Raw genomic sequence first — 25,375 nt, forward strand, 5'->3', positions numbered from 1 at the left:
TTAGCGTGATGAAGGCCAAGTATGTTGTGTTTAACAAGCTGAACTGCAAAGAGATTAAAATAAAACTTGCAAAATTGTATCACAAAAGATACTCCTTACAAATCTCAGAACCCCTGAAGCCAAGTTCGACCCGCAGGCCTCACTTTGCGCACCCTTGGTTTTGATATTAATTATCTTTGAAGTGTGCAGCATAGCATATACTAAAATATTTCATTGATAATTAAAACCATAGCCTCTCCTGTAAGAGAAGAATAGAGTTATACAGTAGTTTGACTCTAACTCATCATTATCTGTGTGTCCAGGTGCCTTGGTATTTGCTGTCACTGTCACTGACGAGGACTCCGGTGCAAACGCCCAGCTGCACTACTCCCTAACGGGCCGCAACTCCGATAAATTCAAGATTGACCCCATCAGAGGTGCCATCACTGCCAACGAGAAGTTGACCGGGACATCCGAGGTCACTCTGACTGTCCAGGTCAAAGACGGAGGCGTCAACCCCAAAACCGACTCCACGACCGTCACCGTGCGCTTTGTCACTGGTGGGAACTTTCCTGTCATCAAGCTGAGGGAGCGCGCCTTCACATTCCAGGAGAACCAGCCGACTAACCACATAGTCACTACAGTCTCTGGGTCTTCGAGGAGAGGAGGACCCCTCTCGTACTACATCGCCAGCGGAAACTTGGACAACGCATTCCACATAGACCAGCTGTCAGGAGAACTCTCCATCAGACATCAATTGAATTATGAGCAAATCCAGAAATATGTTTTGTGGGTTGAAGCTCGAGATCAAGGATTCCCTCCGTATTCTTCATATGAGAAACTGGAAGTAACTGTTCTGGATGTGAACGACAACCATCCTGTTTTTGAAAAGGACCCTTTCCATGCTGACATTCTGGAGAATCTTTCCCCTCAGCGAGTGCTAGTCGTGAACGGTATTGATCTGGACAGTGGATCTAATGGACTGTTGGAATATGCTTTAGTTGAAGGCAACAAGGACAATAGCTTTAGCATCAACAGAGCAACCGGCGAGGTCCGAACCACCAGGCCGCTGGATCGAGAAAAAGTAGCAAGGTATAATTTGAAAGTGAGAGCGACAGACCGCGGAACGCCACCGAAAAGCAATTCGGTTCGAGTAGTTGTCAACGTTTTGGATGTGAACGACAACGCACCGAGGTTCTCCAAGATCTTCAGTGCCTCCGTGGCAGAAAACGCCCCAGTGGGTTACACCGTCACAAGAGTCACCACGACAGATGAAGACGCCGGGTCAAATGCGATTAGCAGATATTCAATAACAGACACGAGCCTGCCTTTTGTCATCAACCCAAGCTCAGGAGACATAACTATTAGCAGGCCGTTGAATAGAGAAGATACCGACCATTATATTGTCAAAGTGGCAGCGCACGACTCTGGCTGGACTGTCAGTACAGATGTCACTATATTCATAACTGACATTAATGATAACGCCCCACGGTTTAGTCGGCCTTCTTACTATCTTGATTACCCCGAGCTTACTGAAGTTGGTTCTTTAGTCACGCAAGTTTCCGCCACAGATCCAGACGAGGGTTTCAACGGTAAAATATTCTACTATATTAGATCGCAGTCTGAATTTTTCAGGATGAACTCTAGTACAGGTGAAATATTCATAAAGCAACAGCTAAAGTACCAAAACTCTTCAGTGGCGTCTAGTATCAATATAAATCGCCATAGTTTTATCGTTACCGCCTCAGATCGGGGAGTCAAACCTTTGATGAGTGAGACAACAGTTATAGTAAATATTGTTGACAGCAATGATAATCCACCCGAGTTTGATACACCAAGTTACTTCACCCCTGTGACTAGAAGCGTAAAAGTTGGTACTCGATTAGTTCATGTGGCAGCGCATGACAAAAAAGACTTTGGCCTAAATTCTGAGATTGAGTATGTTATAACGGGTGGGAACAGCTCCAGTAAGTTCAAACTTGATAAATTCAGTGGCTGGATCACAGTAGCCTCCTCCCTCACATCTGACAGTAATAAAATGTTCATCATTGATATTACAGCTAGTGATAAGGGGAATCCACCCTTGTCCGCCAAAACAAAAGTATGCGTCGCTGTAACCGATGAAAACCATCACACTCCAGAGTTCTCCCAAAGCCAAATATCAGCCTCTGTACCTGAAAGTCTCGCTGTTGGCTCAATGATCCGAACATTATCGGCTCGAGACAAGGATAAAGACACAAATGGACTTGTTGCCTATAACATTACGTCTGGCAATGAAAATGGAGTGTTTGCACTGAATAGCAAAACTGGAATCTTAACATTAACACAACCTTTGGACTTTGAAGAGAAGCAACAGCACGATCTTAGAGTTTCAGCCACTGATGGTGGTTGGATTGCCAAAACAAGCTTTGTGACGGTCACTGTACATGTCACAGATGTAAATGACAATCCACCAGTGTTTAATCCTGACGAGTATTTCCCTATTGTTCAAGAAAATGTTCCAAGCGGCACAACTGTGGTGAAACTGAATGCCACAGATAGAGATTCGGGTGCCAATGCTGTTATGGCTTATGTTATCCAGTCTTCAGACAGTGACCTCTTTGTTATTGACCCCAACACGGGCATCATCACCACCCAGGGGTTCTTGGATTACGAGGCCAAGCAGGTCTACCATCTCACTGTAAAGGCCTTCAATGTCCCAGACGAGGAGCGCTGCAGCTTTGCCAACGTCAACATTCAGCTGAAGGGAGCCAATGAATATGTTCCCCGCTTTGTCTCCAAACAGTACTACTTTGAAATCTCAGAAGCAGCTCCAAAAGGCACACTGGTGGGAGAAGTGTTCGCCAGTGATCGAGACCAGGGAGACGACGGAGTGGTTTACTACCTCATATTTGGGAGAAGTAGAAAGAAGGGATTTGGGATTAATAAGAAGACAGGTCAGATTTATGTTACAGGTACTTTGGACCGTGAGAAAGAGGAGAAGATTACTCTGAAGGTGTTGGCCAAGAATGCTGGGAGCATACGTGGCGCCGATATTGATGAAGTTTTTGTGAACATTACAATCTTGGATGCCAATGACCCTCCAGTTTTTACCCAAGAGCTGTATGATGTGCAAGTGAGTGAGGGTCTCTCACCTGGTGGTCTAGTCACTTTTGTTAGTGCCGAGGACTCTGATTCTGTTCCAAGTTGGAGCAGATTTTCTTACTCAATTGCCCCAGACTTTGACATAAATATTTTCACTATCAACCCCAAAACTGGGCAGGTGTCTGTAGCTGCAGATCTAGACAGAGAGAAAACACCGGTTTATAATCTAACCATTCTAGCTGTGGATACTGGCACGCCTCCTGCCACTGGTAGTGCTACTGTTATTGTAAATCTGGAAGACATCAATGATAACGGTCCCACTTTATCAACAGTTTACGCTGAGGTCATGGAGAACCAACAAGCTGGTACAGCAGTTACCACACTCTCAGCCTCTGATCCAGACCTGCCGCCCAACCGGGGCCCATTCCTGTACAGCCTGTTTGGTTCTGGCACTGCCAATAACTACTTCAGCTTGAGCTCATCTGGAGTGCTCATCACCAGTCGGGAGATAGACAGGGAGCAAATCAGTGACTTCTACCTCTCTGTGGTCATCAAGGACTCTGGTTTGCCCCAAATGTCTTCAACAGGAACTATTCATGTCAAAGTGAATGATCAAAATGACAACCCTTCAGAGCCCAGGTCCATGGAAGTCTTTGTGCACTACTATGGGAACATGTTTCCTGGTGGGTCTTTGGGAGATGTCCGACCTCAGGACCCAGATATTCATGACCGATTCCATTGTTCTCTAATTCCACCTTCATCTGGCCTGTTCAACATCCCAACTGGAACATGCAACCTCAATTCAAAATCTCGCTCAACTGATGGGACATTTGAGTTGACCATCCGTAGCAGTGATGGTGTCCATGGTTTTGTGAGCAATACAGCCAGAGTTCTATTCATAGGCTTTACTAATGCCACAATTGACAACAGCATTCTCATCCGACTCCAGACTGAAGGAGTCAAAAGCTTCCTCACTAACCACTACCTCAGCTTCTTACGCATTGCCAACTCTCAGCTGGCGGGACTGGGCACTGGGGTGCTGCTGTATGGGGCATTTGAGCTCAATAATCAGACTTTCTTGATGGCAGCTGTGAAAAGAGGCCATGGACAATATGTGAACCCCAGTGGCGTGGCTACATTCTTCCAGAGTATCAAAGACATTTTATACAGACAGAGTGGGGTGAGAATAGATGCGGTGGACCATGATCCATGCACGCGTAACCCATGCCAGAACGGAGGCAGCTGCAAGCGGCGTCTGAGTGTCGGGCCTGACATGAAGACTGAAGAAAGTGTCCCAGTGATCCTTGCTTCAAACCACCCCCTGCAGCCTTACGCCTGCAGCTGTAGACCGGGCTACACTGGAGCCCTGTGTGAGACGGACATCGACGAGTGCCAGCCTTCACCGTGCCACAACGGCGGCACCTGCCACAATCTGGTGGGTGGTTTCTCCTGCACCTGTCCAGAAGGTTTCACCGGGATGGCCTGTGAGAGGGATATCAACGAATGCCTTTCCAATCCATGCAAGAACGGAGCGCTCTGCCAGAATTTCCCAGGCGGTTTCAATTGCCTCTGCAAATCCGGATTTGCAGGTACTGCACATACAACAGTCTTATTTTATGTTTGACCACACAGTCGCTCATGAGCAGCTTAATAGGCAAGCACTTGGGGACATACATAACTTGACATTCACACAGTAATAAAGTCAATCATATCCAAGGAAAATATTTGCCTCCTAATGGTTCCAAGAGGTGCTGAAGACATGACACACGCAGCAATGCCAGCAGCAGCCTAGTCTGGGATCACTAGTTGGGGGGTATTAGCTGTGATGCACATTAGACTGCCATGATTACTTTAGTGAAAACCATGATGTGAAGCTGCCCCTTTTCAGCACTTTAGTGTAGCCTTCACACATTCCCTCTCATGTTTCACTGAGTTCCTTCATGTGCAGGTCTCTATGACCGCACACAGACATAAATGCAGTCCTAATGCAAGAACGTTTCCTAATGAAGAACCAATCATTTGCTTCTTTGAGATCTATGACAAATGAGCATCTTTATAGCAGATCAAATCAAGCTTATTAGTTTAAGGTAATAACACTGCATTATTATGCTTTATAAAAGTGGACTGGATATTAAGTGAAATTACTTTTAAAAGGGTAATTTGAATTATGCATGTTGTCCAGCCATCAACCTCAGCATCTGAAAACATTTTCAAAGAGCGCCAGAGGAGGACATTTACTTCAAGTGAAGTCATTTGTCCCTTTTTATTATGGCCGTAGAAAATAACTACAAATCTTCTGGTTTAATTAAGATTAATCGACCCTCTGAAGAAATGCACCTATTGACTTACAGTAGTTGTCATGCCCTCAAACTGAACTCACAACTTCCTGTTTTCGCCCCACTCATTTTTGGCAGTCGAATCTGTCTCCATTAAGAAACTTGTCTCGGGATTTACAACCTGAAATGTATCTAAGGCACGTCATTGACAAGTCTCTACTCTTGAACTGTTTGTAAAAAGGCTATTGTTTGGTTACCATTATCATCAGTGTCAGCTGTCCAAGCGCATTTTTGCATAACCATTTCCGTGTTTGCCTTACATTACAGTTGTTTGTCTTTCTGCACTCCAGAAAATGGCCCTATCCTGATTATTCTGACTGAGCATCTTGCCAGTAAAGTGAGATCATTTCATTTTCCAAAGAAACTTTCAAGATGTTGTTTTGACTCAAATGAGGTCATCGGACATATGTTTTAATATGAAAATAGAATAATTGAACCAAACCATGATTATTGTCTACAAAAACATCACAATAATTTATATATTTCCATATTTTATGCTTGTTAAACAGTCAATACAAGTCAGGGCCATTTTCTTGGATCATATTTGTTGCCGTTCACATCTGTTTGGTGGTGGGAAAGGATGGAGTTTCCCTCGGGAGTGTCTTGTGTTGTCTGCCACCTCATTCATTTTAATTTACTTTGTTTTGTCAATCCAGGCAAAATGTGTGACTCCATCATCAATCACTGTGAATGTAACCCTTGTTTTAATGGCGGCTCCTGTCAGAACCGTGTGGACGGATATTTCTGTCATTGTCCATTTGGTGAGTAATAGTAGGAAAATGGCACTGTGTTAGTTAGTCAATTGAAAATCAAGATGTACAAAGTCAGACATGAAGACAAGACACTTATTTCATTATTAGCTCATGATTTATTTAGAAAATGTGCATAGTGGAATCCCATTTTGTGTCTTCATTTGTCATGCCTGTCACCATTTTAAAGAGAGAATGAGCCGTGAAACTTTGTGAAGCTAGTGATAACATCGTTTGAGAAGGAGCAAGCTAAAAAAAAAAAGTATCTTATCTTGATATATATTCATCCCAGCAGCACCATCACGATTCACTATGTTCCACTCATTTCTGGTGTTGGTTTGTTTCTGTCCTCAGGCGTTTTTGGCAAACACTGTGAACTCAACAGTTATGGCTTTGAGGAGCTTTCGTACATGGAGTTCCCATCTTTGGATCCCAACAACAACTACATTTATATCAAGTTTGCAACTCTGAGTAACAACGCGCTGCTTATGTACAACCATGACAACCAGACGGGAGATAAGGCAGAGTTTCTGGCTCTGGAGATCTTCGAGGGGAGGATGCGTTTCTCATTCAATTTGGGAAGTGGAACTTACAAACTGATGACGATGATAAAGGTTTCCGACGGCCATTTCCACACAGTCATCGCCAGGAGAGCGGGGATGGTGAGTTCTACTGCATCCTGACTATGTACTTTTACTAAACAGTTGCCAATAATTTGTTTTAATGCATTATTTGAGCCAAAGATACTTCCAGATCCAAATCGTAAGATGATACAGTTTTACATCCTAGTACTATGTTATGGCCTATGATTCCGTCAATGGGGCCTTGGTCAAGTAAGATTTTTATTCGTTGATTAATACTTTTATGGGGATTTTAAAATATGTGAATTCACAACAGAAGACGGCAAGCAATGTGCATTACTGATAGATACACGGTGTACTCTACACTTTTCCGTATACATTGTGTGATTTCTTGTATCTTGTGGTCTTGTCAGTGCACTTTGAGTACAAGTACATGGTCACAGTGATACTTTTAGTACAAGTACATGGTCACAGTGATATTTTTAGTACAAGTACATGGTCACAGTGATACTTTTAGTACAAGTACATGGTCACAGCGATACTTTTAGTACAAGTACATGGTCACAGTGATACTTTTAGTACATGGTCACAGCGATACTTTCAGTACAAGTACATGGTCACAGTGATACTTTTAGTACAAGTACATGGTCACAGTGATACTTTTAGTACAAGTACATGGTCACAGCGATACTTTTAGTACAAGTACATGGTCACAGTGATACTTTTAGTACAAGTACATGGTCACAGCGATACTTTTAGTACAAGTACATGGTCACAATGATACTTTTAGTACAAGTACATGGTCACAGTGATACTTTTAGTACAAGTACATGGTCACAGTGATACTTTTAGTCAACTGATCGAACCACAGAACTTGTCTTTAATCGATGAAGTGTTTTTTAGTCGACTACAGCTCTAGATGTATATGACAAATCACTTTGAACCATAGGTGGCAGTATTAGATTCATATATTTGACTCACATTAGAGTACTTTTTTCCAGGCTGGAAAACACTGGCCAAGAAACAATAACTAGCTGTAACTTTATTATTAGCTTCTGCTCTCATGATAGTTTTATTATCTCAAGCCTGCATCTGAGTTAACATAACATGAGTTAAGTTAATAAATAATGTCTAAACAGCTTTCACAATGACTGAAATAGACTAAAGCTTTTCTTTTTTGACCTTTCTACAACCTTATCTACTACAAAATCAGTCAGGAAAATGTGAGAAATGCTCGCCGCTCTGGACAATAGCATTCATGGGTCTTTATGGCTGGAGCCGCATCCAAATATTCTGTTTTGCACCATCAGATGACAATTAAGCGCTCCCTCACCACGGGAAGCCCAGCGTATGGTTTCAAGGTTTGTAATCATATTTTATTGCTGGTTGTGATTTACAATACGAGGATCCAAAACGGCCCTGCAGCTGAAACTCTGTCTCTGGTGCTCTGAGTCGGAGGCTTCTTGCTGCCAGCAGCGCCATGGCAAAGGAAAAGGGGGAAGTTTTGTCAGGACCGCTATAACGGAGCTCTCCTGCTGGACTTCAAATCTGTCATTTCCCACAATGTGCTGGGAGTTTGGAGGAAGCTGGTAAAATCGTTAAATTGTCAGTTTCAGGTTGGTGTAGAGTGACCGGGTTTAAATGAATACAGAACAAGTGGAGATTGTTTTCAACCATAGTGAATATCATTAGAAAGTGACCGTGTTAAGAATCTTGAAGAATGTACAAGGGAAAAAAGCAGTTGCCATGGATGGTTTCATTATTTGGGCTCAAGTAGTAAAATAAATAACAGCATACGAATTCAAAATAGCCATTTCATTAGTCAAAATTATCAAAAATGGAAAGCTGCAGTTATTTGGTTATCATTTAAGCAAAAATACTGTCCTCTGCAGTTTATACATTGAGTCCATAGGATAGACTAAATCTCTTGAAAATGCATGTGATGCTGGTATTAGTTTAACTCTGGAATGCCATTTAAAATATAATGCAAATCTAATCAGTATTTGAAAAAATGTGTCTGAAAAGTTGCAATTAGATACCATATATTTTTCCAAACTGGTTCAGCTTTTAGCCCCAGGTCGGTTCCCAGTGAATGTGAAAGAGTTTAGAATCAATGTCGAGAACAGACCGAAAACCATGGACACGACCATCACGAGGAAGAGTCCAAGTAATCAGCAGGAGCACTTAGTTCAGCCACAGATTGACTTTCACTTGTAATCGGAGTCATTACTGTTGAAATCATTTATCTGACAAGTTTAATTTTGGACAGAGGACTGTGTTTCCCTTCACAGCAGGTCAAGTGTATAACAAAGAGGAAATCCATGTGCCAGAGAACCCAAAACTGATATATTCCCTAACCCATGTATAGGGTGAGGTCAATGTATATCTTTTAAGATCATATTACATTAACATAATGTCCAAAATAAATATGCAGCAGAAAGATACATTGCATGCTGATGTTAAGAAGAAGTTTAAATACATAATTCAGTCTGGCAGTCCTTCCATATTTTTGGCCAGTATTTGTCGACTTGTGACTCATGAGAATAAGAAACTATTGTAAAGTGATTAATCCATTTGGAATGCCACACATGCATGAAGACAATGTGAATCAGAGCTGAACCACATCAGAGGGAAATGTCCTGCCATTGTATTAGTCATGGACACGACAACAATCTGAGCTGAGGCTTTCTTCACTTCTCTCTTCGCATTAGCTGTCTTAGTGTGACATTCTGTATTCATTTGAAATGTGTTGTTTCAAAAACACACGTCTTCAGATCTACTGTATTATATTTGACATCCAAGGGCATTCACTTTGATTGTGGAAACAGTGGTTTGTTAAATCTTCATGTGTGTTCATTGTTGTATTGTTGTTGTCTTTTAGAGTCACGAAGATGCAAAGAATTTGACTGGAATGTTATTAATTCTGACCACGCAACATTTTAAGGAATCATGAAAAGTTGACTTGTATGTTCAACTCAGAAGTCAGCGTTCTTGTTTTAAATCAACTTTGCTATTTAAAATGTCCAAAATATAAACTAATGATCCACAGGTTTCATGGATTATTACTATATAGCAGACAAACACACAACATGGCTTATTTAAGTTTTTTTAGCTTTTAACCATGTTGCTTAATTCACCCTAGTTTGATAGTTTGTCTCCCTCTGAGCGTCAAAAACACTAAATTCCCTGATGTGTGATGTCATATTCTACATATAACATTGCTCCAAGATCTTCTGTGCTGTTTTTAAGACCCGTTCTGAGCATTTCCATAAAATCACATTCATTACAACTGCGTGGCCTTCGTGGGAAAGCTAGCATGTTTCTCTCTCCTATGTAATTCCCACTGCAGCCAGCAGATGGAGCCCAAAAGTCGATTCCTAACGTGGGAAAAGCCAGAGTAATTTTTATTTTATTTTTTTTCATTCTAAAACATGAGATTCCAAAGTAAATGTAAAAAAAAGGGGGGCAGCCAATAACAATAGAAAGAATGCATAATATGTGTCCTTTAAGAAAACAACTTTTGCCAGTTTATTAGTAAAATCATTTGTGGAGTTTGAGAGAAATGTTAATCTAATTCACATTCTTAAGCGTCTCTATCTTAATCATTATGTGCATGATAATAGGAGCAGGAATAAGCAGTGTTGTTTTGGAAATGGGGCACAAAAGTGAGAACAGATTCTGTGGACTCAGGAGGACTCTTACAAACACCATGTGCAACCACAGCCTTAACCATGTGCGTCCCGCGGACTATAACCATGTGCGTCCCACAGCCTTAACCATGTGCGTCCCACAGCCTTAACCATGTGCGTCCCGCGGACTATAACCATGTGCGTCCCACAGCCTTAACCATGTGCGTCCCGCGGACTATAACCATGTGCGTCCCACAGCCTTAAACATGTGCGTCCCACAGCCTTAACCATGTGTGTCCCACAGCCTTAACCATGTGCGTCCCGCGGACTATAACCGTGTGCGTCCCACAGCCTCAACCATGTGCGTCCCACAGCCTTAACCATGTGCATCCCACAGCCTTAACCATGTGCGTCCCGCGGACTATAACCGTGTGCGTCCCGTGAACTATAACCGTGTGCGTCCCACAGCCTCAACCATGTGCGTCCCACAGCCTTAACCATGTGCGTCCCACAGCCTCAACCATGTGCGTCCCACAGCCTTAACCATGTGCGTCCCACAGCCTTAACCATGTGCGTCCCGCGGACTATAACCGTGTGCGTCCCGTGAACTATGACCATGTGCGTCCCGTGGACTATACAAGACAGATTGCGTTGCGAGGTCTTGAGGAGTTCCTTTCTAGCCACACTCTTGTCACATTTGGAGGTAAGCGTCTCCGTGTGTACAGAGCGTGTACTGTCGTGTACTGTATAGTGCGTGTACTGTACAGAGCGTGTACTGTATAGTCTGTGTACTGTACAGAGCGTGTACTGTATAGAGCGTGTACTGTATAGAGCGTGTACTGTATAGAGCGTGTACTGTACAGAGCGTGTACTGTGTAGAGCGTGTACTGTGTAGAGCGTGTACTGTACAGAGCGTGTACTGTATAGAGCATGTACTGTATAGAGCGTGTACTGTGTAGAGCGTGTACTGTATAGAGCGTGTACTGTACGGAGTGTGTACTGTACTGTATAGTGCGTGTACTGTACAGAGCGTGTACTGTGTAGAGCGTGTACACGCGTGTACTGTACAGAGCGTGTACTGTATAGTCCGTGTACTGTACAGAGCGTGTACTGTATAGAGCGTGTACTGTATGGAGCGTGTACTGTACAGAGTGTGTACTGTGTAGAGCAGGTACTGTATAGAGCGTGTACTGTATAGAGCCTGTACTGTACAGAGCGTGTACTGTGTAGAGCGTGTACTGTGTAGAGCGTGTACTGTATAGAACGTGTACTGTACAGAGCGTGTACTGTGTAGAGCGTGTACTGTACAGAGCGTGTACTGTATAGAGCGTGTACTGTATAGAGCGTGTACTGTATAGTGCGTGTACTGTACAGAGCGTGTACTGTATAGAGCGTGTACTGTATAGAGCGTGTACTGTATAGAGCGTGTACTGTACGGAGTGTGTACTGTACTGTATAGTGCGTGTACTGTACAGAGCCTGTACTGTATAGAGCGTGTACTGTATAGAGCGTGTACTGTACGGAGTGTGTACTGTACTGTATAGTGCGTGTACTGTACAGAGCGTGTACTGTATAGAGCGTGTACTGTATAGAGCGTGTACTGTATAGAGTGTGTACTGTACTGTATAGTGCGTGTACTGTACAGAGCGTGTACTGTGTAGAGCGTGTACTTTGTAGAGCGTGTACTGTACAGAGCGTGTACTGTATAGAGCATGTACTGTATAGTGCGTGTACTGTATAGAGCGTTAAAAAACACCTAGCCACAAAGGGTAACGTGTTTTCGGAGTCCAACTCCTTTTTAAATTGTTTTTGAATCAGTCCAACTGATTGTCTAAGCTAATGAAATCACAAACATAAAAGAGAAGAGTGATATGCGCAGCTAAACAAAACTGTCTTTAGCTTAGATTTGAACATTGTCAGAGTAGAACCTGTCTCACATCTTCAGGAAGAATGTTCCAGATTTTAGCTGCATAAAACTGCCCAGGTCATGTTTAGTCCTGACTCTGGCACCAGCAGGATGCCGGTCCCTGAGGTCCTCAGAGTCCGAGATGGTTCATATGGCACTAACATGTCTGAGATGTACTTTGGTGCTAGGTCATGGAGAGACTTGTACACAAGCAGAGCTGCTTTAAAGACTATTCTCTGAGCCACAGGGGGCAGTGCAGAGACCTGAGAACAGGACTAATGTGATGGTACTTCCTGGTTCTAGTCAGGACTCGAGCAGCAGCGTTCTGGATGTACTGCAGCTGTTTTACAGCTCGTTTGGAGAGACCAGTGAACAGGCCGTTACAGTATAATCTACTGGAGACAAACGCATGGATGTTATTGATAAAGACAAATTGATAATTGTTAAAGTTCAAGTCTGAGTCCATTATTACCCCCAGATTTCTAACTTGATTTGTAGGTTTTAGAGCGAGACTATGGAGGTGACGCTAACACTTTCTCTTTGTTTCTGTGACAAAGACGATTATTTCAGTCTTGTCTGAGTTCAGCTGGAGAAAGTTGTTTTGCCTCCACACACTGATCTGTTGCACCAGCAGGAGGCCCTCTGGCACCAGCAGGAGGCCCTCTGGCACCAGCAGGAGGCCCTCTGGAACCAGCAGGAGGCCGGTCCACACACTGATCTGTTGGATGCAGTGACAGAGTGAATCCACTGGTCCATATTCACCTGCCGACAGTGAAACATAGATCTGACTCGTCTGCATAATTGTGATAGGACACATTTTGACTGTGTATCATGTGACCTAACGGCAGCATGTAGAGGTTGAACAGAAGGGGCCCCAGGACTGACCCTTGGGGCACTCCACAGGTCGGGGTCATGTGGTCTGAGACACAGCTACCAATTTCAACAAAGTACTTCCTGTCTTCCAGATAGGACCTTAACCAGTTTAGGACAGTGCCAGTGATGCCCACCCAGTCCTCAAGTCTCTGTAAGAGGATCCCATGATCGACAGTGTCAAAAGCAGCACTCAGATCTAACAGAGTTAAGACTGAGGCTTTGCCCGTGTCAGTGTTCAGGCGGATGTCATTTGTCACCTTGACAACAGCAGTCTCATTGTGATGAGGTCTAAAACCTGACTGAAAAACATCAAATGAGTTGTTTCTTAAGAGGAAATCTGTGAGCTGTTGTAAACAACCTTTTCAAGGACTTTACCCCAAAATGGCAGATAAGAGATGGACCGGTAATGACTCAGGACTGCAGCATCAAGACTGCTCTTCTTTAGGAGAGGCTTTTTGACCGCAGTTTTCAAAGACATTGGGAATGTTCCAGATTGAAGCGACATTTTTTTGCATTGTGGGATTTATAGCATTTTTAATGCCCTGAACTTTGTCATTAAAGAATAATGCAAACGCATTACACTTGGATGTGGAAATGAGTTCTAACGGCAGCTGAGCTGGAGGGTTTGTTAATCTGTTAATGTGGCAAAAAGGATACGCGAGTTGTTACTGCAGCTTCCAATAATTTCAGAGAAATATCTTTCCCTAGTTCTACATAAAATGAGGTTGTACATGTTCAACTTCTCTTTGTAAATCTCTTTTTGAACCTGGAGCTTTGACTTGCGCCATTTCCGTTCGGCCCTGCGGCACTCCCTTTTCTGTGCCCTGACCAAATCATCATTTCTCCACGGCGCCTTCTTCTTATTTTTTAACCATTTTAGCCTTCATAGGGGCGATGGTGTCCAGAACATTCAAAACACTAGATGTAACAGAGTTCAACAAATCATTTACATTCGAACATGAGACATTTTCAAAGTTTATCATTTCCATAAACAGTGCACCTGTGCCATCACTTATGTGTCTCCTCTGAACAGCTGCAGGACCAGCCTCTGAACAACTGCAAGACCAGCCGGTGGTTTGGGAAAAACAGACAGGTCAAAGAAGACACAGAAATGATCAGACAGAGCAGCATCGACCACATTGACATTTGAAATATTTACCCCCTTTGTAATTATGAGATCTAGAGTGTGCCCTCTGCTGTGGGTGGGGCCACTCTGCTGTGGGTGGGGCCTTTCACATGCTGAGTAAGACTGAAGGTTTCAAGGGCAGCATCAAGCTCTTTAGCGTTTCTGTCACAAATATTATCAACATGCACATTGAAATCACCTGTAATGACCAAACCATCAAAGTCTGTGCATACTCAAAGTCTGTGCATGCTGTATAGAACATGTACTGTATAGAGCGTGTACTGTACAGAGCGTGTACTGTACATAGCGTGTACTGTACGGAGTGTGTACTGTACTGTACAGAGCGCGTACTGTACAGAGCGTGTACTGTGTAGAGCGTGTACTGTATAGAGCGTGTACCATATAGAGCGTGTACTGTGTAGAGCGTGTACTGTATGTGCGCGTGGAGCTGTGACTAACGGCGCATGTGTGGCAGGGTCACGCTCCGGCACATGATTTGTGTAGGGGCCCCGGGAACCGTGTGGTCTGTATTTACTTAACATGAGAGAGAGGTGAAGCGAGAAGGCCCCTGGACTTTCAGCGCGTTCACACACTTTTCTGGACAGTTTCCTCAGCAGAGCGTTCTTTTTCTGCCGCTCGGAGAGTCGTTGTGTTGGCGCGGCGAGCGCCAACATCTGGACGAGCGTTCAACCGCCGTGAAGCAGATAGGAAATGTTTACTCAAGTATATGAGATTCTGACTCCGGCGTCCTATTCCAGCGCAAAGATGAAAATAATGACAGCGTGCCAGTTTAAGGAGACTTTGATCCCAGAATACACGAGGCATGTTGATGACGTCATGACTGACGCTCATTGAAGTCTCTCGAACCAGAAACAAGGAATAAAAGAGGAATGAGATTTGTTCGTCATAATGTTGGTGTTTCATTTTGGTAAATACGTCACTTTTCCTCTCTTTCTGTGTTTTCTCACTCATCCACAAGTACATTTAGAAGTTGGAGAGAGCAAAATGCACTTTCAAACTGAACATTTAGGAAACACACATTTTGGAACCAATGGTGACGCTTTCTGGAAAATGACGTCTCACTCATTTCCACCATTTCTATTATTACCATATATGGAAAGATTCAAGTCTGACGGTTTTCAGATTGTGTCTAGTCAACAAGATGGAGCAAAAGAAACACATCACAAATGTTTAATCCATTTGTTAAAGTAAAACATAGTTCACAGTTATTTAATTACTGCTAAGTGGTCATTAGTGATCTGCTGCTTGTAACAGAAATTACCACTAAAAACCCACTGTTTCATTACATGTTCTCAAATCTTATATAGACATTGAATCAGTGGTGGAAAAAGTACTCTTATTTGCTCGTTACCTAAAAGTACAGAAAAATAAACAAATTCATTTCTCAAGTAAAGTACTAGAATAAAAGTATCAAAGTAGCCACTTCAAAACATACTTTTAGTTTAAAAAAGGTTGTGTAGTGCTGAACAAAAGCTACAGAATCTGTAATACATTTAGTTTTGTTTGTTTAAAAAATGTACTTCCTTCTTTTCAGTTGAATTGAAATGTTTTATGTAGTAAAATACAGATACTGCTCTAAGATGTAGTCAAGCAAATATCCACTGAAAACAGACCTAAAAATGTGCAGTATTTTTGCCTTTGTACTCGTTACTTTCCACCACTGCTTTGAACACAGCTTGACTTAGTTCACCAACTTCTTTCACAGACTTGCACGTGACACAAAACCCACAAAAATCACTTGCAATACCGACGTGAGTCTGCGGAGGATCTGTAAACCCTGCTCTCGTAAGCAATGAACTAATGCAAGTGAGAACGGCACATGTGACACCGGGATCAAAGAGTTTGAGTGATCGATGCTGATTCACCTCCACCACAACAGACAGACCCTGCAGCCCAGAGCTCCACCACAGTTTGGAGGAGTTTCACTCCCAGAACAATTGCACAGTGTTTGCAGGAGCGGTGCAGTTGCTTGGGAGCAAATACACTGACCTGACGTAGTCGGGGATAAGACGATGTACATGAAGTCATCTATAACCTTCATGGCTTCTTTCTATAGCACATTTTAGAAGCAAAAGTAGTTTCCAAAGTGCTACTAGTTAATGTCAAATTAATTATGACTGAATCTGGCTTTTAAGCTAACCACAAATTAAAAGCCGCTGCAAAAAAGTGATTTTAGCTGCAATTTGAACTCTCACATAAGCTTTTGTTCGCTTTATATGATGAACGTTTGATTCTGCTAATGAAAGATCTCTTTTCCTCTTGTTTTAAATGTATAATCCAGAAAAGTTTTATGCCCCAGACGCTACAACATCCTGGTCTTTCATGTTATAATATGCGAATTGTGATATTGACAGCAATGAGAGCGATGCTGACAAGAAAGCAAGATGAATTCCTGAGAAAAACAAGAATCAATACCGTACTCTGTATCTTTTCCTTCGTCTGTATCTGTATCTTAGGGTTTGAACCACCTTTGGGTCGGAGCGATTGACCAATCACATGGCAACATTTTGATTTGGGCCCAAACCAAAAAGAGAAACACCCAAAAGAACCAAAAGAACCAAAAGCAACATGGCGACGCTGACAGACAAACAGGCCTGTAGCGGACATCCTAGAATATTTTGCTTTTGAATGACGTGCAGAGGGAAACGCTTTGGTGCGTTTGAGGATGGTAAAAAAGAACTGGATTTAGTCAATTTAATTTCTCTGCTTGCATCACTATTATGGACTGACTGCAAAGTTAAAAAGCACATTTTCACGGTTCAAAGATAATTTATTTGTCATTCCAATATGCATATTATTCAAAAACAACGCCAGCTTTAAAAGAATATAAGAGCAATACTAAAATGTAAAAGCAATTACAAAATACTACCTAAAATTGCATTAAATTGTAACATCAGACAAAAGGAAGTGTAGCAGGGACGGCAGCAGAGGTCAAAAGTGCTTCCTGGAGCTAAATCTTCCCCTCAGATGGATAAAGCTGCATGTTCTCTCTCCAGGCTGCCTCCCTCACCGTGGACGTGTGCGGCGATGACCAGGAGCCTGGACACTGCGCCGTGAGCAACGTGGCAGTGCACACGGACTGGTAAGAACGCAACAGACATGCAACACACGCGCAACACACAACACATGCGCAACACACGCGCAACACACGCACAACACACGCGCAACACATGCACAACACACGCACAGCACACGCACAGCACAGGCACAACACAGGCACAACACAGGCACAACACACGCCCAACACACGCGCAACACACGCACAGCACAGGCACAGCACACGCACAGCACAGGCACAACACAGGCACAACACAGGCACAACACAGGCACAACACAGGCACAACACACGCCCAACACACGCGCAACACACGCACAACACAGGCACAACACAGGCACAACACAGGCACAACACACGCCCAACACACGCGCAACACAGGCACAACACACGCCCAACACACGCCCAACACACGCGCAACACACGCACAACACAGGCACAACACACGCACAACACAGACACAACACACGCCCAACACACGCGCAACACACGCACAACACAGGCACAACACACGCACAACACAGACACAACACACGCCCAACACACGCGCAACACACGCACAACACACGCACAACACAGACACAACACACGCCCAACACACGCGCAACACACGCACAACACAGGCACAACACAGGCACAACACAGGCCCAACACACGCCCAACACACGCGCAACACAGGCACAACACAGGCACAACACAGGCCCAACACAGGCACAACACACGCGCAACACACGCACAACACACGCACAACACACGCGCAACACACGCACAACACAGGCACAACACAGGCACAACACAGGCACAACACACGCGCAACACACGCACAACACAGACACAACACACGCCCAACACACGCGCAACACACGCACAACACACGCACAACACAGACACAACACACGCCCAACACACGCGCAACACACGCACAACACAGGCACAACACAGGCACAACACAGGCCCAACACACGCCCAACACACGCGCAACACAGGCACAACACAGGCACAACACAGGCCCAACACAGGCACAACACACGCGCAACACACGCACAACACACGCACAACACACGCGCAACACACGCACAACACAGGCACAACACAGGCACAACACAGGCACAACACACGCGCAACACACGCACAACACACGCACAACACACGCACAACACAGGCACAACACACGCGCAACACACACGCAAAATCTGTGTTTGCATTTCCACTCGACTGTGACAACATTCTCTCTTCAGTCGAATAATATAAATCTGATCCCGACACCAGAGCCTGCGACAGTGAGTTTGTCCTTTATGTTTGATGTTCTCCAGGGAAATATCATCTGCTCCAAAATGATGGGGTCTTTGTGCTTTGAAGTACGTGGAGGCACGTTTGACGGGGCACGTTTGCTTTTATGTGGGAGATTTTTGGGTCAGTTAAAAATGAAAAGTCAGCTCTGTGCAACTACTGTTCATAACAACAGCCAGTTTTATAGTTTAGCATTTTTAAGATTAGCATGACATGTTTTATTTATGATAGCTTGGTAGCTGTAGATTTGAAGTGAGTCGTGCCAACTGAGGTGCAGATGGTCATGTGATTCATGCAGATACTGACGTTTCAATGATTTAAATTGTAGGATGGATGAAGAACACTGTTTAGGAAGATTTAGGGGGTAAAATGATCTCTCTCCAATGCTCTGGGGTTAATAGTTATGAGTTTCAGTTTCTGGTTTGTAGGCACCATTTTACAGACCAAAACTATATTGTATTTATGTTAGTTTTCTTCACTCTGAAACCCCTGGATAGCCTGGAAACTGGTTATGAATGCCTCGTAAATAATAATTATTATTATTATTATTATGTTATTTGTCCTCCAGCAATTATTTTTCATGTGTTGTTTTTTTTTACATTGTTATATATCATACACAGAACATAAAACATGACACAGACAGAAAACAATAAACACAAATGGTACTAGATGTTTTTAAACATATTCTAACACGTATTATGTGTTAATAATCGTCCATTTTCAAGTGTGAAACTCTGGCAAAAGCAATTTTCATTTTCAATGTTGTCATTTTTTATTATAATTCGCCCAAGAAAGAACACACATTAACCTGATTTTGTGACCCTCTTTCTACTGTTGGTGCAAAACTATTTTTCATAGCAGCCAAAATCTGTAAAAGTAAAAATTGTACCATTACTTCAAAAGTATGAATCTGAAGTAGAAATGCAAGTTGTGGTAGAAAATAGCATCCACTGCCAGCTCAACTCTTAGCAGTGGTCCCCAAACTACGGCCCCCGGGCCACATCCGGCCCGTTGGGCCTTTAAATCCGGCCCGCCAAGCTTGTCCAAGTTATATTAAAATTCTAAAAAAGCCTGCAGGCTTTATTAGTCAGTAGATGGAATGAGAAAGAAAGGAAGGGGAATGATGAGAGAGAAAGGAGGACATGCAGCAAATGTCGGAGTCGGGATTCAACTCACGATACTGTGGCTGGCCGTTCATTTTACCTTTCGCCTGTAATGCCCACATTTCCTCAAGAGATGGCCCTGCGCACTGCTCCACATAGTGCACTGCTCGCACTTAGTGCGCGCACAAGAAAATCTATGGCGCGCAGAAAATAAAATTCACCACAAACGGCCACCGGGGCCAGTAGAAGACTCTTGTGGACAGTAGAAGACTCTTGTGGACAGTAAAAGACTCTTGTGGACAGTAGAAGACAGTAGATAATTAATCATTATTTAATGCATTTGGAAAACAATTTGTACATTGAGCCTTGGATTTGTTGCTTTGTTATAAGTTACAGGTCAAATCTTGCATGTAATTTATAGTAATTCATTAGTTCACACAAACACACCATATTTTCCTGGCCCGGCCCCTCGGCCAAATTTTAGAACCCAATGTGGCCCTTGAGTCAAAAAGTTTGGGGACCACTGCTCTACAGGAAGCATAGTCAGACTGGACTGGAATTCACGCACACTCGCAATGTCTTAGGGTTCACGTCTCCGGGTGCCACGTTACATCTCTTCTTTCAACTCTAGGACCACTTCAATTCATCCCACAACACATTGGTCAAAGTGCCAACAATCATGAATATTGCTACAGTTGTCACAATAATCATGACTAACTAAAGAGAACTGCTATCGTTGTTAAAAAAAGATTGGACAACTCAATTAGGAGTAAAAGTCTGGTGTCTGAAAAGTAGAATATTTCAGGAATCCCCCATACCTTGTCCGCGGTACATCTTGAAAATGTTTAACGCACTTAACATTTCTACCATCTGTCCATTCTCGCTCAAACAGTCTCTCAGCCGTTCTACCATAAGTGTCTCTACGCAGCTAATTGCCTTAAATTGCACACATTTTGCACATACCTTCCCCATGATGACGCCCATGACCTAGAACTGCAGTGAAGTCATCTGTTGTAAATATATATATCATGTAAATGTTCATTTAATTAGCCCGACCTCGCTGCTTTTACACTCAGAGGATCCGTCCGAGAGCGCGTCCTTATGGGGGGAAAAAACCTGAGCTGAGAACGGGAGATGGGTTTGGCAGATGAGGGAGGGCCCCGCCGAGGTCTGAACGTTTATTTTGCAAGGGTCCCGGGACCATGGTGCAGTGAAACCCGGTGACCCGCGGTGTCTCGTATGTAAGCTTGGCTGTGTGTGAATACCTCTGTGCAGACTTGTGGCTTATACATTCCCTTGTGTGCGTGTTTGTTTTCCCCCCCGTAGGATTCTGGATGTGCAGCCCAACAGACTGTCGGTGGGGGGTGTCCGCTCCATAGAGACCATCCTCCATCGCCGGGGTCAGGTGGCGTCGCACGACTTTGTGGGATGCATCATGGAGTTTGCGGTGAACGGGCGCCCGCTGGAGCCCAGTCAGGCGCTGGCATCGCGGGGAATACTGGACAGGTTTGTAATACTGACCATTATAGACTTTGCATTGATGAAAGGGGTCAAATACAGTTTGATTTACTGTGTTTTCAGGACTTTAAGTTGCGCCGGAGTGTAAGTCGCACCAGCAGAAAAAGTAAAAAACATATATAAATTGCACTGGAGTATAAGTCGCATTTTTGGGAAAATTAATTTGCTAAAATCCAAGACCACAGCATCAGTTTTACCACAAATCACTAAATCCATTGAATACTTCTTCCTCTGTGTCACAGCAGATTCTTCTTCTGCGTCGCTTAGAGCCTAGAGCGCCCTCTAGCGGGTCTCACTGTGAAAATAATCGACATTGAAAATAAAGAATAATGTCACATATAAGTCGCTCTGGAGTATAAGTCCGGCCAAAACTATGTAAAAAAGTGCAACTTATTGTCCGGTTCTAAGTGTATAATCTACCAACTGACCATAGTGAGTGATGGATATTGTCAGTAGTATTTTATCTTCTTTCGCTTTTTCTTGATAAATGTTATTCTAGACAAAAAAAAGTACATTTTTATATACATTTTCCACAGTTTGTATTCTTTTTGAGCCCTATGGGCCATGTATCCCTGATGCAGTATTGCCCTCTCGGGGCCTCGGGGCCCTGACCCTCTGCCCTCTGGAACCTTCTCACTGGGGGACGTTTGTTCACACTCTCAAAACCTATGGAGACCTCCTCAAAAGATGTTTTTTACATACATGGCAGATTTCTTTGACGAGGGAGACCAGAATTTGGACATTTTTTTTCAGTCTGGGTGAATAGTGAGGCGAGGACCCTTTTAATATGCTAATCCTATTGCTGCTATTACAGCAAAAAGAAATCACTTCTCATCTGCTGCTCAGTCTCTTTGGCTGGACCCCCCGTAGTGTCTGACTTGTCAAACTGTCTTATTTTGTCTTTTGTGTTTTGTCTGTAGATGTCCGAGACTTGAGGGAGCCTGCACTGCCAATCCCTGCCGACACGGGGGCACCTGTTTGGATCACTGGTCCTGGCAGCAGTGCCAGTGTGTGGACGGATTCACGGGCAAATTCTGTGAGAAATGTATGTCTGAAAAAAACGCTGTATAACAATCGCATATTGATTAAGACAAAGAATCACATTTCATAAAGTCTTTGCCTCAAATACAGGATAAACAGCTTTTATACAAAACCAGAGCAAAAGAAAACTGAACTCTCAACAAATGTTTTAAGAGTGAATATGTTTTGCCATCATCCACGTAGTTTCACTGTCATATACATCTGTCTGAAGGGAGGAGCTAACTACACTGAAACTAGCACCTTACAGTAGGAGGAGGAGTGTCCACACTATGGCCCCGGGGCCAAATGAGGCTCTCAGGCCAATTTCAATCCGCCCTCTGCCCTCCTCCTGAATTAGCCCATGTTATATTACCAATAGTAATAATACATAAAACTCACGACGCTGCAGTCGGCTGCACATGGGGTTTGGCATATGTGCTGTCACATTAACCACTCGGCCACCGCGCAGCACTAGGGCCGCTCTTCAAGACGCTTCACATAGACAAACAATACATTGTCCTGAGAGGTTCTTTTTACTTTAAGTAACACTTTGGGGTTAGACAGAGCTGATGTTTAAGATTCTGAGATTTAATTTTGCTTTTTAAAACTTCAAAATGCAACTTTTAAAATGATTCGTGGGATTGAGCACATGTGTGCGTGACCTATATACAACATGTGGCTCTCGATGACAAACGTTTGGACTGCAGTTATGAATAACTGTTGTTAGTTTAGTCTATTGAACTACTTAAAGGTGTGAACTCTCACCTGTCATATTTACCTGTCATATTTACCTGTCATATTTGCCTCTAATACATCAGTTATGAACTCTGACTGTTGCTTTAGACCTGAGGATGGAGCTGGTGAAACATTGGACCTCCATGTTCTGATGGATTGTTTTTCCTGATCTGTCATGACCAGATCTGTGTCAGAGGAACTGAAGAAGTCGCTCTTAAAACATTTGTCCATTGGAGCTGAAGGAGGGATTAAACAGACACAATAACCCCATGGAGAGAGGGAAATGACATGATATTATAGATAATAACCGTTAAGTCTGCAACAAAAGTCAGGCCTTTGCTGAAATGGCACTTACTAAGGATTATTATATCATGATTATTTATGAAGTTATTCTCTCATGAGTCAACAAAAAGTATCTTAAGAAAGAAAACACTGCTGCAATATCAAAGCCTTAGTGGATTTAATCTGCTGCAGCTCCTCTGTCACATCCAGAGAGCTGCAGCGCCTCTGTCACATCCAGAGAGCTGCAGCGCCTCTGTCACATCCAGAGAGCTGCAGCGCCTCTGTCACATCCAGAGAGCTGCAGCGCCTCTGTCACATCCAGAGAGCTGCAGCGCCTCTGTCACATCCAGAGAGCTGCAGCTCCTCTGTCACATCCAGAGAGCTGCAGCGCCTCTGTCACATCCAGAGAGCTGCAGCGCCTCAGTCACATCCAGAGAGCTGCAGCGCCTCTGTCACATCCAGAGAGCTGCAGCGCCTCTGTCACATCCAGAGAGCTGCAGCTCCTCTGTCACATCCAGAGAGCTGCAGCGCCTCTGTCACATCCAGAGAGCTGCAGCGCCTCTGTCACATCCAGAGAGCTGCAGCGCCTCTGTCACATCCAGAGAGCTGCAGCTCCTCTGTCACATCCAGAGAGCTGCAGCGCCTCTGTCACATCCAGAGAGCTGCAGCGCCTCTGTCACATCCAGAGAGCTGCAGCGCCTCTGTCACATCCAGAGAGCTGCAGCTCCTGTGTCACATCCAGAGAGCTGCAGCTCCTCTGTCACGTCCAGAGAGCTGCAGCTCCTCTGTCACATCCAGAGAGCTGCAGCTCCTCTGTCACGTCCAGAGAGCTGCAGCTCCTCTGTCACATCCAGAGAGCTGCAGCGCCTCTGTCACATCCAGAGAGCTGCAGCTCCTCTCTCACGTCCAGAGAGCTGCAGCTCCTGCGTCACATCCAGAGAACTGCAGCTCCTGCGTCACGTCCAGAGAGCTGCAGCTCCTCTGTCACGTCCAGAGAGCTGCAGCGCCTCTGTCACGTCCAGAGAGCTGCAGCTCCTGCGTCACATCCAGAGAGCTGCAGCTCCTTTGTCACATCCAGAGAGCTGCAGCTCCTGCGTCACATCCAGAGAGCTGCAGCTCATGCGTCACATCCAGAGAGCTGCAGCTCCTCTGTCACGTCCAGAGAGCTGCAGCTCCTCTGTCACGTCCAGAGAGCTGCAGCTCCTCTGTCACATCCAGAGAGCTGCAGCGCCTCTGTCACGTCCAGAGAGCTGCAGCTCCTGTGTCACATCCAGAGAGCTGCAGCTCCTCTGTCACGTCCAGAGAGCTGCAGCTCCTCTGTCACATCCAGAGAGCTGCAGCGCCTCTGTCACATCCAGAGAGCTGCAGCGCCTCTGTCACGTCCAGAGAGCTGCAGCTCCTGCGTCACATCCAGAGAGCTGCAGCTCATGCGTCACATCCAGAGAGCTGCAGCTCATGCGTCACATCCAGAGAGCTGCAGCTCATGCGTCACATCCAGAGAGCTGCAGCTCCTCTGTCACGTCCAGAGAGCTGCAGCTCCTCTGTCACGTCCAGAGAGCTGCAGCTCCTCTGTCACATCCAGAGAGCTGCAGCGCCTCTGTCACGTCCAGAGAGCTGCAGCTCCTGTGTCACATCCAGAGAGCTGCAGCTCCTCTGTCACGTCCAGAGAGCTGCAGCTCCTCTGTCACGTCCAGAGAGCTGCAGCTCCTCTGTCACGTCCAGAGAGCTGCAGCTCCTGCGTCACGTCCAGAGAGCTGCAGCTCCTGCGTCACGTCCAGAGAGCTGCAGCTCCTGCGTCAGGTCCAGAGAGCTGCAGCTCCTGCGTCAGGTCCAGAGAGCTGCAGCTCCTCTGTCACATCCAGAGAGCTGCAGCTCCTGCGTCACATCCAGAGAGCTGCAGCTCCTGCGTCACGTCCAGAGAGCTGCAGCTCCTCTGTCACGTCCAGAGAGCTGCAGCTCCTCTGTCACATCCAGAGAGCTGCAGCTCCTGCGTCACGTCCAGAGAGCTGCAGCTCCTGCGTTACGTCCAGAGAGCTGCAGCTCCTCTGTCACGTCCAGAGAGCTGCAGCTCCTCTGTCACATCCAGAG

General features: G+C 44.6%; 1 protein-coding gene across 1 annotated transcript in view; it reads left to right on the plus strand.

The window, feature by feature from the left end:
• fat4 (FAT atypical cadherin 4) overlaps window positions 1-25,375 on the plus strand; it is a 177,541-nt gene that overhangs the window by 142,710 nt on the left and 9,456 nt on the right. Inside the window, exons 9-14 of the mRNA XM_072435070.1 lie at window positions 303-4,652; window positions 6,056-6,160; window positions 6,503-6,810; window positions 17,281-17,366; window positions 21,059-21,238; window positions 22,171-22,295. Of these exons, the coding sequence (XP_072291171.1) occupies window positions 303-4,652; window positions 6,056-6,160; window positions 6,503-6,810; window positions 17,281-17,366; window positions 21,059-21,238; window positions 22,171-22,295 (5,154 nt within the window). The remainder of the gene's footprint in view (window positions 1-302; window positions 4,653-6,055; window positions 6,161-6,502; window positions 6,811-17,280; window positions 17,367-21,058; window positions 21,239-22,170; window positions 22,296-25,375) is intronic.

Source organism: Eucyclogobius newberryi, unplaced genomic scaffold (genome assembly GCF_026437365.1).
Source record: "Eucyclogobius newberryi isolate DKJ021-1_F unplaced genomic scaffold, fEucNew1.0.hap1 SCAF_11, whole genome shotgun sequence".
NCBI classification, from domain to species: domain Eukaryota; kingdom Metazoa; phylum Chordata; class Actinopteri; order Gobiiformes; family Gobiidae; genus Eucyclogobius; species Eucyclogobius newberryi.